This window comes from Carya illinoinensis, chromosome 4 (genome assembly GCF_018687715.1).
Source record: "Carya illinoinensis cultivar Pawnee chromosome 4, C.illinoinensisPawnee_v1, whole genome shotgun sequence".
NCBI lineage: Eukaryota > Viridiplantae > Streptophyta > Magnoliopsida > Fagales > Juglandaceae > Carya > Carya illinoinensis.
Window position 1 is genome coordinate 8437831 of NC_056755.1, and position 14156 is coordinate 8451986.

Sequence of the window (14156 nt, forward strand, 5' to 3'; positions counted from 1 at the left end):
ATTTCCTTAATCAGTAAGTAAAGAAAAAAATTAAAAAAATTAAATATATAAATAGTTAAAATGAAAGGATAAACTTAGAAGATATACTAACATGTTTCTTTTACAAAAAAACTTATATAAGACTTGTACATTTAAACTTGTACCTACCCTTCCTTCTAATTTTTTTCCCCCTTTTATAAATATAGGAAAAGAAATCACGTAGACATAACCAATTACATGCATTGTGGTCTCCAAACTCCAAAGGACAGGTGAGGGACCCATCTCCTCTCTAATCCCTGCCCTAATTAAGGGATTGCAGAGAGTCCCTGTCCTACATGCTACAAGTAAAATTCTAAACTTGTTTGGTTCACAAAAATTAAAAATCTTATCTCCTTTTATCTCAATTCAATATTATAAATTTTTTTTAAATTTTCATACAAAATATAATAAATAATCTAATTTTTTCAAATTTTAATATAAAATTTATATTAAAAAATTATATTATAATAATATTTTATTCATTATTATTTAAAATATCTCATCTCATCTGTGTAATCAAACGGGATATAAATATCTAAATTCTCTATCTCTTAGGACTCAATTTATTGAGGAGAATGAGATTCAAACATGTTTAGCTCTCTCTTTTTTTTTTAAAAGAAGTTTTTACAACTTTATAATAAATTTTTTTACAATTTAAGTATCACATTAAACGATATAAATTTTTGGTCTATGAATAAACTACCCAGTAATTTCATATTGTTAGAAGCAAAATAACTCTAATAACAAGAAAAAAAAAAGGATGAAGTAAGAGAATGCACAATTTATAACTGTATCTATCGACATCTTAAATGTATTAGAACAGTCCAAGCAACAAGTTTCAAATAGGTTTGCTCTTTCAAAACTGGAAGCAAAGGCCTTTCATCAGATAAGAATTTTATATTGAGAATTTTTACAGATATAAAAAAATTACATAAAATAAACTTACAAACTGACCTAATTTTATAAAATCACGATTTCATCAAATCACCTACTACATTAATCCTTCGTAATAGCAGCAGATCCTCAAAACTTCCAGAGATGGAAAGATTGACTCCAGAATGTCAGACCTGACTAAAAGTTCAGTCAGGCTGGAACCTTTTTCTTTACTGTCTCTAGCTTTTAGTGATCACCCCTAGCTAGGTAGTTAGGAGAGGTGGCACAAGTTCAATCTCAAGCACAACTCCTCCCGTGATGCACAAAATTATGACAGTTTTGGAATCCAGATTGAATGGAATGCACGTCAATAATAGCTTTGTCTTATCTCTCTAGGAGTGGAAATGTATAATCAACATGAGGTAGAAGATAGGTAGCTGGAAGACAGAGTGTACGTTGTGGTCCTCATCAAGGATAAAGCAAGCATTCAATCATGGAGTCGGTGAACTCAAACCCAAACCTACTACCCATGCATATACAGCCTGCTCAACTCCTCATCATCCTCCTTTCATAAAGAGAGGGTTGGCCATTAATGTATGTCCCCGTAAAGACACAAGTAAAACGGCACAGCAATTAATCGGTTGGTTGTATATGGCAGAGTTCAAGATGCTGGTACTTGAACCCAAGGGACCAATTAAGAGTTAAAAAACAGTAAAATCCCTAGAGTTTTTTTTTTTAGAATGTAAACAATGTTGGTTAGATTTGATGTCTGGCGGTGGAGGGCGTACGGGGGTAAGGTTGGTTGGTGTTTGTGTCTGGTGCTGCGTTTGGATGCTGGCGTCGGCGTGGTTTTAGATGATCTGAATTGATACGTGAATAATAATATTTTGTGAGTTTTATTGAGATATATTTGAATATAAATATGTTAAAATATGCGTTTAAAAATATGATGTAAATTGATATGCGTTTAACTTTTTATAAGAATTTAAAAAAGTAGTGAGTCCATTGATTTGAAATGCGTTGAGGTGATCTTAACATCTAAACTTAACTTGAGTTGGTCACGATTCAGTCCTTTTATTGGATAAGAATGGTATGCTCGTCAGTAGGCAATCTGATCAAGTATCTTGCTGCAAAAACAGGAGATCCATGAACATAAACAATTTTGGGAGAGTCAAGAGGAGAAAAAGGAAGACAGAATGGGCCAAGAAACGAAATTACCAGCATGAGCTATTGGACCTTCTAAGGTTATAGCCCTCTACAAAACTAGGTGAAATAGCCTTCAGAAATCATGTCACTAGGAAACTTTGATTGTCTTTGGACCATAAGGGGAATGAATATTCAGCTACAAGAAGAGTTTTGATTTTTTTGATAGTTAATTACCAGTGACTATAATGTTTCTGTTCTTTTGAACGAATGAACAGTAACAAAAAATGAAGGCTCATTTATGCTTTAACAATGAAATATGATGTGCTACAAGGATATCCCACGTACATTCGTTTAAATGCAAAGTTTCTAGATATTCCTGAGTTTCAGCACCTAAGGATCTTCATACATCATATATGGTTATCATCTCAACTGATTCCTCCAGTGTCACTGTCACAATGATGCACTGCACTAAGCTTTCCTTCAATCAACCAAAACATCTTTTTTTCATACACTTTGTCATTGGCACCCATTTATTATTGAAATCTTCAGGATGATTGGGAAGAGGAAAATGATTTAAAAAAAAGTAAGAGAAGTCAGGAACCAAATCAAAAAACCATCTTTTCATGGTAGACTCCACTTTTTTTAAAGTAAATACACAGTATTTTCATATCTTAAAACTGTATCTAGTATTACTCTCGTAAAAAATACTATCTTTTCCAATGTTTCACAACATCAACGAGAACTTTTTGACAAGATATTCAGCCCCCTAAACATTTCTGTGAGATATTAAACTGCCATATTCGGAACCAATCCATCTCCATGGAAGCATTCTGGTACTCTAAATCTTGCCTTTGCCTTATCCTCTTGGTTCAACATGTTGTAACTTTCTCACAGAAAAACTCCAAATAACCTTACCAATCATCAAAACCAGAAGCAAACAATGGCAACAAGGACAGGAAGAAATCATCATCAAGCTCAGAAGACCAGCAGAAAATATGGATTGTCCTCACCTTTTTCATGACAACCCGAGCATCCATCTATGACATGCGAAACATGAGGCATATAACCATCATGTTGTAACAAATACAAATGGCATTTCATCGATATGGATTCAATTGCACTCATCTGAACCTTTGTCTAAATTTTTTACAGAATAAAAATTTCACAAAAGAGAGAGAAGAAGAGAACAACCTTCTTTATCTGGCCAAAGTTAGGACCGAGAAGCTGCTTCGTCTTCGGATATCTCCGCAACACCTCCATTCCTCCCTGTCGCATCCGGATCATAAAGCCCAACTTCTTTCGTGCTGCAGTACTGCTATACTATATATATATATATATCAAGTGATCGAGATATTGAAGGTAACATTAATATACAAGCTAGCATATATAATAAATTTCGATCTCCAGCAAACCTGATTTTCGGCAAGATCCATCTGTATAACTCCATCGCGGTTTTTTGCAGGGTGATAAAGGGTTGTTATCATAGGCCTTCCATCCATCGAAGTATGGAGAATTCTCCCCATGGCGTTCATTTGTTTCAATCTTACTCAACGCCATGGGGAGAATTCTCCATACTTTCGATGGATGGAAGGCCTATGATAACAACCCTTATCACCCTACAAAAAACCGCGATGAAGTTATTCAGATGGGTCTTGCAGAAAATCAGATTTGGTGGAGATCGAAATTTATTATATATGCTAGCAGCTTATATGTTAATGTTACCTTCAATATCTCGATCACTTGATATATAGTAGCAGTGCTGCACAAATAACTCGTGTCCCAAACACTGCAGAACATCCAATAACAGAGAGGCCCGAGAGGGTTATATGGAGAAAACCTGAAGAAGGTTGGTTTAAAGTAAATTTTGATGCTGCTGTAGATTCAAAAAACCAGAAACTGGTGTTGGGATTATCATTAGGGACCATAATGGAGAACAAATGGCAGCTTGTAGTGAACCACAGTGCTTGTTGACTCAACCATTACTAGCAGAAGCAGCAGCTATGAGGAAAGCTGAGTTGTGTTTAGAGATGGGATTCAGAAAGGTGATCATAGAAGGAGATGCAAAAGTTATCTTAGAGGCTGTGGTGAATTTCAGAGACGTGTTGGACATCATATGGTCAGATTATTCGAGATGTCAGAGAGTTTGAAAGATCTGTATAGCTGGAAGATCAGCTTTATAAGAAGAACTGAAAACGGAAACGAGATAGCACATATCTTTTTCAAAACTGGCGTTGTCATTAGAGGAAATGCAACGTTGGATTGAAGATGGGCCTGAAGTGATTACTAGTAAGCTAACTAGCTGAAAAACATTGTATTGAGTAACTCTTATGAATGAAAGTTGCTCTATTAATAATAAAACAAAAAAAAAGAAGCTCATTTCCCAAAACAGCATAACAAATGTTGTCCCATAATTATTTTTATGCTTTTGTTGGGTATGATTCATAATTTTGATGTCACGTAGTCATATTCCTCAATTCTTTCAGTGAAAGAATATATTTAGTTTTGCAGCATTTCAAGAAAGAGAAAGAGAATGATACATTTTTACGTATCTGAGTTTTATTAGGTACAAGCACACTTTATGTACCAATTTGCATACCGATGGCTATTTTTATTTAAATAAATTTAAAAAAAAAATTAAAAGAAGAAGAAAATATTCTCTCTCAAGAAAATTATTTATGTCTTTAATTTACATCATTTCAATATTGATGTACGAATTGGTATACGAAATGTGCTTGCAAGAAAATTTTTCCATTTGAATATTATCCAAAACATGTCTTGTTTGGATTGGGAATGCATTTCATCTCATTTTATCATTATAATTTTTTTAAATTTTCATATAAAATATGATAAATAATTTAATTTTTTCAAATTTCAATTCAATTTTTTTAAATCTCAAAATAATAATAATATTTTATTTAATTTTTACTTTTTATATAAAACTATCTCATCTTATTTTATCTCCAAATCTAAATCAGCTTTGTCGACTTTTTATCAGGAGTTTAAAGAGACGGGGGATATGGTGATCTAAAATGAGATGTCTACAAACAAGACAAAGGATTCCTTAAGTGAGAGTCATCGTGATCTGTTGTTGGCCACATGGTCGGCAGCCCCAATAGGCATCCCAGAAAAATAAAGAACCACATTGGCGTCTTCACTCGGCCGGTCTTCTCTTGTTCTCTCTCTCTCTGAGGGATCATATTCCTCTCTGCACGCGCGCAAGCAAGTAAGTACGCACAGAAAGATCAATCCACAAACGCAGTACTAGTGTAGGCAGGCAGGCAATATCAGACATGGGAGATGGCAACGCCACGAACAACAGAGGCCTTTCGAGCAACAACAAGCCCGAGTGGCTTCAGCAGTACGATCTGATTGGGAAGATCGGGGAGGGCACCTACGGGCTTGTTTTCTTGGCCAGAATTAAATCTCCCACCGCCAATCGAGGCAAGTCCATCGCCATCAAGAAATTCAAGCAGTCCAAGGACGGCGACGGCGTCTCCCCCACCGCCATCCGCGAAATCATGGTCCCCCTTTTTCCTCCCTCCATTTCTTTCCTTATTTATTCCCCCTCTCTGTTTGGTTCCCGAGGAAATTTGAAATGGAAAAAATTTGAAATTTCCCCTTTCTACTTTTCAGAAGAAAACAAAAATTCAGTTACTTGGAAGATTAGATGGTTTTGCGAGCTAAAGCTGAATAGTTTATGTTTTAATACTAATTTCATCCTAGTTTGGATTTGAATTTATCTATGTTTTTCTTTGTTTGCGAATTGGGAAGTAAACCATAGGTGCATGGAATCCTAATTTTCCATATGTGTGTGTATGTGTGTATTCCTAGTTTCCTCTTTAGGATCCAAACGGAGTAGCATCGAATCTTTAACTTGTGAATTCCGATAAATAGCATTAAATAAGTACATATATGCTTATTTTTGTGGTGTTTGATCAGTTATTAAGGGAGATTTCGCATGAGAACGTTGTGAAGCTTGTGAATGTTCACATCAATCACACCGACATGTCGCTGTATCTCGCTTTCGACTACGCTGAACATGACCTTTATGTGAGTACGATTTTCTTTTAATTTTAGTATTCCCACTTCTTGCCGAGAGATTTAAATCATATAGGCATTTGGAAAAAAATCTTGGATTTGCAATGTTGTGAACTATCGCTGATTTTAGGAGCATGTCGTTGTTGAATTTTGTTAATTCCTGCCAAAGAAACTGCTGTAATGATATGCTATGTAAATTCCTGGGTTGATTTTCGTGTATTTAGATTTTTTTTGGGAAAAAAATTGCAATGTTCTAGTTGGGAATTTTCAGTTCTAGCAGGCGGTGGCGGCAGTGAGTATCTTGGGTTTACTCTGTGGATGGGTCCAAAGGGCCCTGCCTTGATGTCATCAGAAAAAAAGTTGGGAATTTATACAATATTTGGTTTTATTTTTGGGAATATTGACTATTTGTGATGTTCTATTTGAGTTTTTGGACAAGCTCAAGTAGTTTTCCTTCACTTTTGGTGACATTATGTTGATGTCTGATGCCCTTAAGCCATGAATTAGCTAATAAGAACAACAGATTTTTATTACTTGATTCTCATTATTGTCATGAGCTAGTTATACTTCCTAGATGATGCATTTTACTTTTGGCATCTTGAAAACAAGAAAAGGATGCAATTCAGCATTTCTTACAGGGCATTACATTTTCATTTATTTGGCATTTAGCGATATAATTTCATCATTTGTGTTTATGGCATGACAGGAAATTATTAGACATCATAGGGACAAGGTTAGCCATGGCATCAGCCAGTACACGGTTAAATCGTTACTCTGGCAGTTGCTCAATGGACTGAACTATCTCCATAGGTAGGTCTATTTCTGCAACACTGGTGTTTATTGTTCAGTTCCATTGCAACGTCATCATTGTCAATGCACTTATAAGGTCGGAAATCCCTGCAGTAATTGGATCATACATCGAGATCTAAAGCCATCAAATATCCTGGTAATGTTTGATCACTTTTTTCCTCTGTTATGTAATGAATACTTTTACTGCCTAAAGCTGTTATTTCTTTGTAAATTATGTCTGTACATGCATGCTTGCTGGATGTGCATATGGTAACTGTATGCACGTGCTGCTGATTATGCATGAGCCTCTTGTGAACAGGTTATGGGTGAGGGAGATGAGCAAGGAGTTGTAAAAATTGGTGATTTTGGACTTGCAAGAATTTACCAAGCTCCCTTGAAGCCGTTATCCGACAATGGGGTAAGAAGCATCTTTTGTGTCCTCAAGCATGACATTGTTTTTATTTTCATGTAATCTTCTCATGTTTCTTTATGGGTAAAATTTGACGAGAATGAGTAATAGGCAGGCATCTTAGATGCACTGGGTAGACATGATGAGAATCCATAAGGCTAATACACTTCATGAAAATCAGAAATTTCAATGTTGATGTGCGAAATCTGTTGCCTGTTTTCCTCAGTCTAAGAATAAAGAGGGTCATGGGAAGGAAACCTCTGATGCCCATTGAAAATCCCATGTGAAAAAAGCAGTTTTTAGGAAAAAAAAGAAACAATTGTCTTACACCAACTGTTTGCCTGTCCTTACTGAAGAATATTTCTATTCGATTCTTTATTTTATTTTATTTTATTGGCACCGGTGTCCAGGAACAGCGTCCCAATTAATCCTAGGGGTGCACAGGCCCTTGGCAAGGAGTTTCCCCCAAGTGCACTTTAGGCAATTCAAGGGAAAAATCCCCCAATCCAATGGCTCCTAAAGATTGTTTGCTTCTAAGGGGATTCTATTCCATTCTTATTAGTTGTACCAAAAGAAATTATGAGGAGCCTCTCTCTTGATTGCCTCATGCGTGCGGATTCATGAATTGACCTTTGGCAAATAGAGGGTCCAGATGGTTTGCATTCATTTCGGTTGTTGGTCATATGCTGAATAGTTGGATGTTCAAATGTTTGTATTATGCTGGGTTCTATCTTTTTTTACAACTGTATAAGCATTTTACTTGTTTTGGGATCTTGGAAATGAAAAGCTTGCCCCCATCCTCAAAGCCCCATGATACTTGGGTTTCATGCAAGTTGATTTATTAATTATTTTTTGCAGGTCGTGGTAACTATATGGTATCGTGCACCTGAGTTGCTCCTTGGGGCAAAGCATTATACAAGTGCTGTTGGTATCCTCATTACCATATTCTGCATTTTACTATTTGCAAGACCATATAGAATGCGCAAGCAATGTTTCCAGTGGATGTTTATATTTCCTCTAAATTTTTCACTAAGGTCTCTGTGCCTATTTATGTTATGTGTATGTCTCAAATCGGAGTTTTACTAGAATGGTACTTGTCGAGGTTTGATCAGATGTGCTTCGTATCTTACGTGTACTTATAGCAGAAATGATGGTTCATACCAATGTTGGTTGCATGGCATAGTAGAATTTGTTACATCATCAAGATTGACTGGGAAGAAAATGTATAACTAATATATAATAAATGAAGTAAATGCTGACAAGTGCTCACAATGAATTTCTGTTTTATGCCTCTTGGCATATTGATGAGACTGTATAATTGTAGCGGATTAAGAAAGCGGTACATCCTTAATATTGCAACTAGATATGTGGGCTGTTGGATGCATTTTTGCTGAGCTTTTGACTTTGAAGCCACTTTTTCAAGGTGTAGAAGTCAAGGGCACTCCAAATCCTTTCCAGGTATAATGTTTTGATGACTTGTCTTTTCAGATTTAGCTTCTTTAACCAACTTCTTGATTCCAAGATGTAATTTTCTAGTCTGTACTATATACACTGTATTTTTCCACTTGTGCAGCTTGATCAACTTGACAAGATATTCAAGGTCTTAGGTAATTTTTCTGTTTACTTCCACGTTGGGATGATTTTCTCCTTTTGCATGCTGCCAAGCTATATTACAGTTCATGGTTATTGCTTAAGGCCATCCCACGTCAGAAAAGTGGCCAACACTTGTATATCTTCCACATTGGCAACAAGATGCACAGCATATACAAGGGCACAAGTAGTAAGTTTTTCAATCTTGCTTTATTTCTAATCAAGTATTAAAATTAAAATAGTCATCAAGGAACTTATGTGCATTTGCCAATGAACCTTGGATCAAAGGATATCTCCTCTCCTTAAGTAAGGAGTGAAGGGTGAGGTCACAAGTTCTTGGCAAGTGCCAGAGTTGTGTATTGACTTCAATATATATTTCATATATTAATCAAATTTCTGTTTGTTTGCTCCTTATTGTTCTTATTTTTGTTCCTTTCACAGTGAAAATACTGGACTCTACAATACCGTTCATCTCTCTCCAAAGACTCCTGCATATGACCTCCTATCTAGGATGCTGGAGTATGTGGTGCCTTCTTCCTATCTATTTATTTCTTATCTTATTAGCTTAACTATTTTGGTTCCTAAGAATTTGGTCTCAGTTTGAATAAATCCTTGAAGTTTCGAAAAGTTTCAGTGAAGTCTGTTCAATTCATTTGGATTGTCAATGTCACTATAAGCTTTGACTGAGTTGATTACATGGCTCAAAATTATCCGTCTGTGGCATATGCAAAATGAAGAATATGACATCGAAGTTTGCCACATTGGCCACAAATAAAAGACTCATCAATTTGTATTGCTTTAACATTATCATGATAACCTTACAATTAAAAAACAAAAATTAATAAAACTGAACAAAACAGCACTGATACCCACCTCCATATGCCATAGTTGCCCCACGAGACATCCACTGCCAATTTGCCACTGCCCCCTGATGAGACTCCAATGCCTGTGTCAGCATGGACCACCTGCCTGCCACCATCTAAAACTATGTTACACCCAAACTTCCCTCCGTCACTCGGTTTGTTTGGAAATAGATCTCATCTCAAAATTTTCATCTCATCTTATCTCATCTCATCCCATCTCCTTCCCAAACATAATTCAAATACAAAATTTTCAAAATAATCATTACAACTTTTTCAAACTAATAATTACAAGTTTCCCAAATTTTCAAAAAAAAAAAAAAAAATCAACTTTTTCAAATCCCCAAACAAAAATAATATTATAAAACTATATTCTAACAATATTTTAACTTTATAATATTTTTTATTCAACTTTTTCTCTCTCCTTTCCGAAAACCAAAAAAATACTCAACTCACTATTTCACTACTATTCGCAAACCATCTTACTACTATTCACAAACTATCTTACTACTATTCACAAAATTCTCATCCCATCTCACTCCCCAGACGAGCCCAATTCTGCCACCTATTTTTGCACAATGAATTTCAAGAAGCCACGGTACACCTAAAGGCACCGCTACTTCAAGGACATAGGGAATGAGTCTCATCATGCCATTCTGAAAAGATTATTTGCTTATATTACAAACTCAGTGCTCATATCTGTGGAGTACTTTACTTGTAGGAGTGGCAGCAATGAGATTAAGGTGCTCAATTTGCAACAATTGGAAAACCTGCTGCCTAAAAATTGTTGGATTTGCAGTTTTAATTCACACAATACTAACCTATCCAAAAAAAAAAAAATACACAATACTATTATATATACAGCAATAGTGTTTGTGCATCTGATTGTGTCACTTTTGTCAGTAGAAATCAAGTTAATTCTTCAATTTCTTAATCACTACACTATTCTTGCATGTATTATGCAGATATGATCCTCGGAAACGTATAACTGCTTCACAAGCTCTGGAACATGAGTCAGTCTCTCTCTCTCTCTCTCTCATTACTTACAATTTTTGTGGTGTGGCACCTGTCCGAACATGTGCCCAGGCATATAAAACTCTAGGGTTTGGATCAGTCTTACAATTGTCCCGTGCGCGTGCAAGGATTAGTTGGGAAAATGTCTGGGACACTTGTTAATTTTTTTAAACTAAAAAAAAATTAAACATTACTACATGCCTTAAAGTTAATGTTTTCTTTCCCACTGGTACTAGAGTTTTATATGCCTTGAACTATCTTGTAGAAACATTCTCAGATGTAGGGGTGGGCAGCGGGGCCCCGGAACCCGCTGCCCCGCCCCGTTCGCCCCGCCCCCGCATAGGGCGGGGCGGGGCGCCCCGCACCGTTAGGGCCGGGGCGGGGGGCCCCGGCCCGTATCCCAACCCCCAGCGGAGGCGGGGGACGGAAACGGACCCCCCCCGGTCCGTGTTTCCCCCGCCCCGCATCTATATATATATATAATATAAATATATAATATTAGCCCCTTCCATTACCCAAAATCTCAAGCTGTTATAAAATTGATGAGTTCCAACTCTCTGTGTCTCCGTCTCTGTCTTCCCCCACAAATTCCCACACACACACACATCATTAATGGAGAAAGGCGAGGGCTCATCGATGTTGAAACCGTGAGTCCAGCCCTTCCTCGTGTCTCGGTGAAACCGTGTCTATTAAGGCCTCTCAACCTAGCCAGCCGCGGACAAATCGGATCGGCGAGTGGTCTTTGAGACCTCTGCCTTCCCGGCCTAGCTCCGATCTGAGAAGAGAGAGAAACAGGCAGAGAAAAGAAAGGTCACGGTGAGTTCGATCCGATCTCAGAGACTCCCGATCTGAGACAAACCGAGCTCTGCCTCTCCCTTCGATCCTGAGGGAGACCGATCGGCTTGTATCCCCTTCGATCCTCTGCCTTCCCGGCCTAGCTCCGATCTGAGAAGAGGAAGAGAAACAGGCAGAGAAAAGAAACGAAAGTCACGGTAAGCTCACGATCCGAGCTCAGAGACTCCCGATCTGAGACAAACACTGCCCCCCCCTTCGATCCTCCGCCTCCCCCCTCGATCCTCTGCCTTGATAGCGGCCGAGCTTCCACGGGTAGACGCGCCTCCCGACATCGTCTGGTCCGTCGTTCGGCGCTTCGACAAACCCCATACTTACAAGCACTTCATCAAGAGCTGCACGGTGCAGGAAAACTTCCGTATGGTCGTCGGGTGCACCAGGGATTATGGGGTGGGGGGCCAGTCCGTGGGGCGGGGGGCCGGACGGACTGGCCCCCCACCCCGTACCCCGTCACCGCCCCCGCACACCGGAGGCGGGGGACGGGGTGGATTTTCCCCATCCGCCCCATGCGGGGGCGGGGGGCGGGGGGGGGGGCTACCCCGCACCGTATGGTGCGGGTAGCACCCCTACTCAGATGGCAGAGTTATAGCATCCATATTCTTCTTGATACCACTTTCTAAGTGTCTGTTGTGTTTTCTTTCAGGTATTTCCGGATTGATCCTCTACCAGGGCGGAAGTAAGGGTCTATTTCTAAAAATATATTTTCCCTTTAGTATTTTTTTCCCAAATTCTGTGTATGAAGATTTTATCTTCTAATGGTCTAAATATTGAAGCATATAGCACACATATATTTCAATGGTTCAGATGCATATGTTGGACCATTGAAACCTTTAGTAAGTTTAATGTTGAAGTGTGTAGCACGCCTATATTTCGTTCATTTTGACAAGATACATGTCACATCAATTCCAGTGCCCTGGTATGCCAAACTGGAGAGAAAGTTAACTATCCTACTCGTCCTGTGGATACAAGTACAGATTTTGAAGGGACTACTAGTCTTCAACCTCCGCAAACGGTATTTGAGTGCACATGTCATTTATGTTTATGCTCTGGATGATATTTGCTTACCCATTCCCTGATTCGATGGCATAGGTATCCTCTGGAAATGCAGTTTCTGGGACCATGCCTGGTGCTCATGGAGGGACAATGAGATCTGTCCCTCGGCAGATGGCAGTAGGTGGCATGCAAAGGATGCAACCTCAGGGCATGCCAGCTTATAATATAACATCTCAGGCAGGGATGGGAGGTGGGATGAATCCTAGTGGCATTCCGATGCAGCGGGGTGTTCCTGCCCAGGCCCATCAGCAACAGGTTAATTGCACTGAGTTCTAGGTTTTTTGTTATGGAAGAGTTAGTTCCTATTTGTGATGCCCCATTGTTTCTTGAGCAGTTGAGAAGGAAAGACCCAGGAATGGGGACAAATGTATACCCTCCACAGCAGAAATCAAGGCGCCTCTGAGGTAATGCTAGTCCTGAATTCCCTTTGTTGATTGTGCCCGTGTACTTCCATATTTTCTATAGGTATGCTATATCAATGATGTATTGTTTAGATGCAGCCTGACTTTCCTATTTCTGGAATAGGGTATGGAATCTGTGCGTGGTCAATGATGTTGTCTCCTTGCAAAATATGACCACAAACCCCAGGCCCCTTCTTTCCTTCCATGTTTTTCTGAAAGTGCATCAAATATTTTGATTAATCCCATGCCAATCTATAGATTAATCTTCCTGTCCTGGCAAATATGCTTGTTGCCAGTTATTTCTTTTCCTTATGATGTAAATACAAGAAATTCATGTTTCTTTAATGAAAACTCGTGAAATGAGTTTTGGGCATCAGGGGCATGATCTTAATTTGAATATTTTAGGTCTCCAAATGTGCAACTCTGCTAGAACATGAAATGAAGAAAAGAGGTGTCATCCTTATATGTTGGTTCATTAATAACTTAAAGATTTATTGAGGAGATTTGTCTTTATTATTCATTTACATGGAATTTCGTGTGATAATTAGGTTATGCAGGTGTAAGGGGAAATGAAAGATAACTTGGCATAGTCTTGCCCGAACTCATGACGATTCATTACTACTCAGGATGTAAGGTCTAGATGGTTTGCTTCAGTGACCTGTTAAACTCATCCTTTCTTCACTCCATTCCTAGTCATCAGAACATCAAGATCAAGTGCCGCAGAGTTCATTATTCTATGGAAGATGTCTCTCTGCTCTAACTTCACTTTTGTTGCCGGGAGTGCCGATTAGGACAAGAGGAGGTAAAAGTAGGCAACGGAGGCACAAACTACACGCTAGATGGAGCACGTTTCTTTGTACACTAAATGTGAACCAAATTACTGTACATGTTTGTTGTATTGTGGTGTCATGCCACCTTAACATAGATCGCGCCCCAAATATTTACGTAGGTTTAGGAGATGATCTCATTCGCCTTAAAAAGATGGGAACCATTTGGTTGAGGCCACCCTCTATTGGGGCTCATCTTCTCATATTAATGTCTTGTATTGTTTACTGAGGAAAACTTTGACCAATGAACAAAATTCAGATTTTCTTTCCAATACAGCTTAACATT

At 38.3% G+C, this 14156-nt stretch overlaps 1 protein-coding gene and 1 long non-coding RNA gene across 4 annotated transcripts; one reads left to right on the plus strand and one right to left on the minus strand.

Moving 5' to 3' along the window:
- Window positions 1-2639: 2639 nt before the first annotated feature.
- LOC122307112 lies at window positions 2640-3473 on the minus strand. The gene is made up of 2 exons (XR_006241636.1): window positions 3229-3473; window positions 2640-3074 (listed from the first exon to the last, which is right to left on the minus strand). It is a non-coding gene; the product is annotated as an uncharacterized LOC122307112 (long non-coding RNA).
- A 1581-nt stretch (window positions 3474-5054) lies between these two features.
- LOC122307114 (cyclin-dependent kinase E-1) lies at window positions 5055-14142 on the plus strand. Of its 3 annotated transcripts, XM_043119762.1 has the most exons (17): window positions 5055-5558; window positions 5977-6087; window positions 6782-6885; window positions 6979-7021; window positions 7184-7282; window positions 8132-8201; window positions 8637-8731; window positions 8847-8880; window positions 8969-9053; window positions 9305-9382; window positions 10689-10736; window positions 12233-12265; window positions 12499-12601; window positions 12679-12897; window positions 12977-13046; window positions 13449-13494; window positions 13592-14142. In XM_043119762.1, the coding sequence occupies exons 1-15, from the start codon at window positions 5328-5330 to the stop codon at window positions 13043-13045; spliced, it is 1422 nt and encodes a 473-aa protein (XP_042975696.1). In that variant the 5' UTR covers window positions 5055-5327; the 3' UTR covers window position 13046; window positions 13449-13494; window positions 13592-14142. The 3 variants fall into 3 exon arrangements, with proteins under 3 accessions (XP_042975696.1, XP_042975697.1, XP_042975695.1); XM_043119763.1 differs by lacking the exons at window positions 13449-13494; window positions 13592-14142 and adding an exon at window positions 13168-13416; XM_043119761.1 differs by lacking the exon at window positions 13449-13494 and having other exon boundaries at window positions 5057-5558.
- Window positions 14143-14156: the final 14 nt, after the last annotated feature.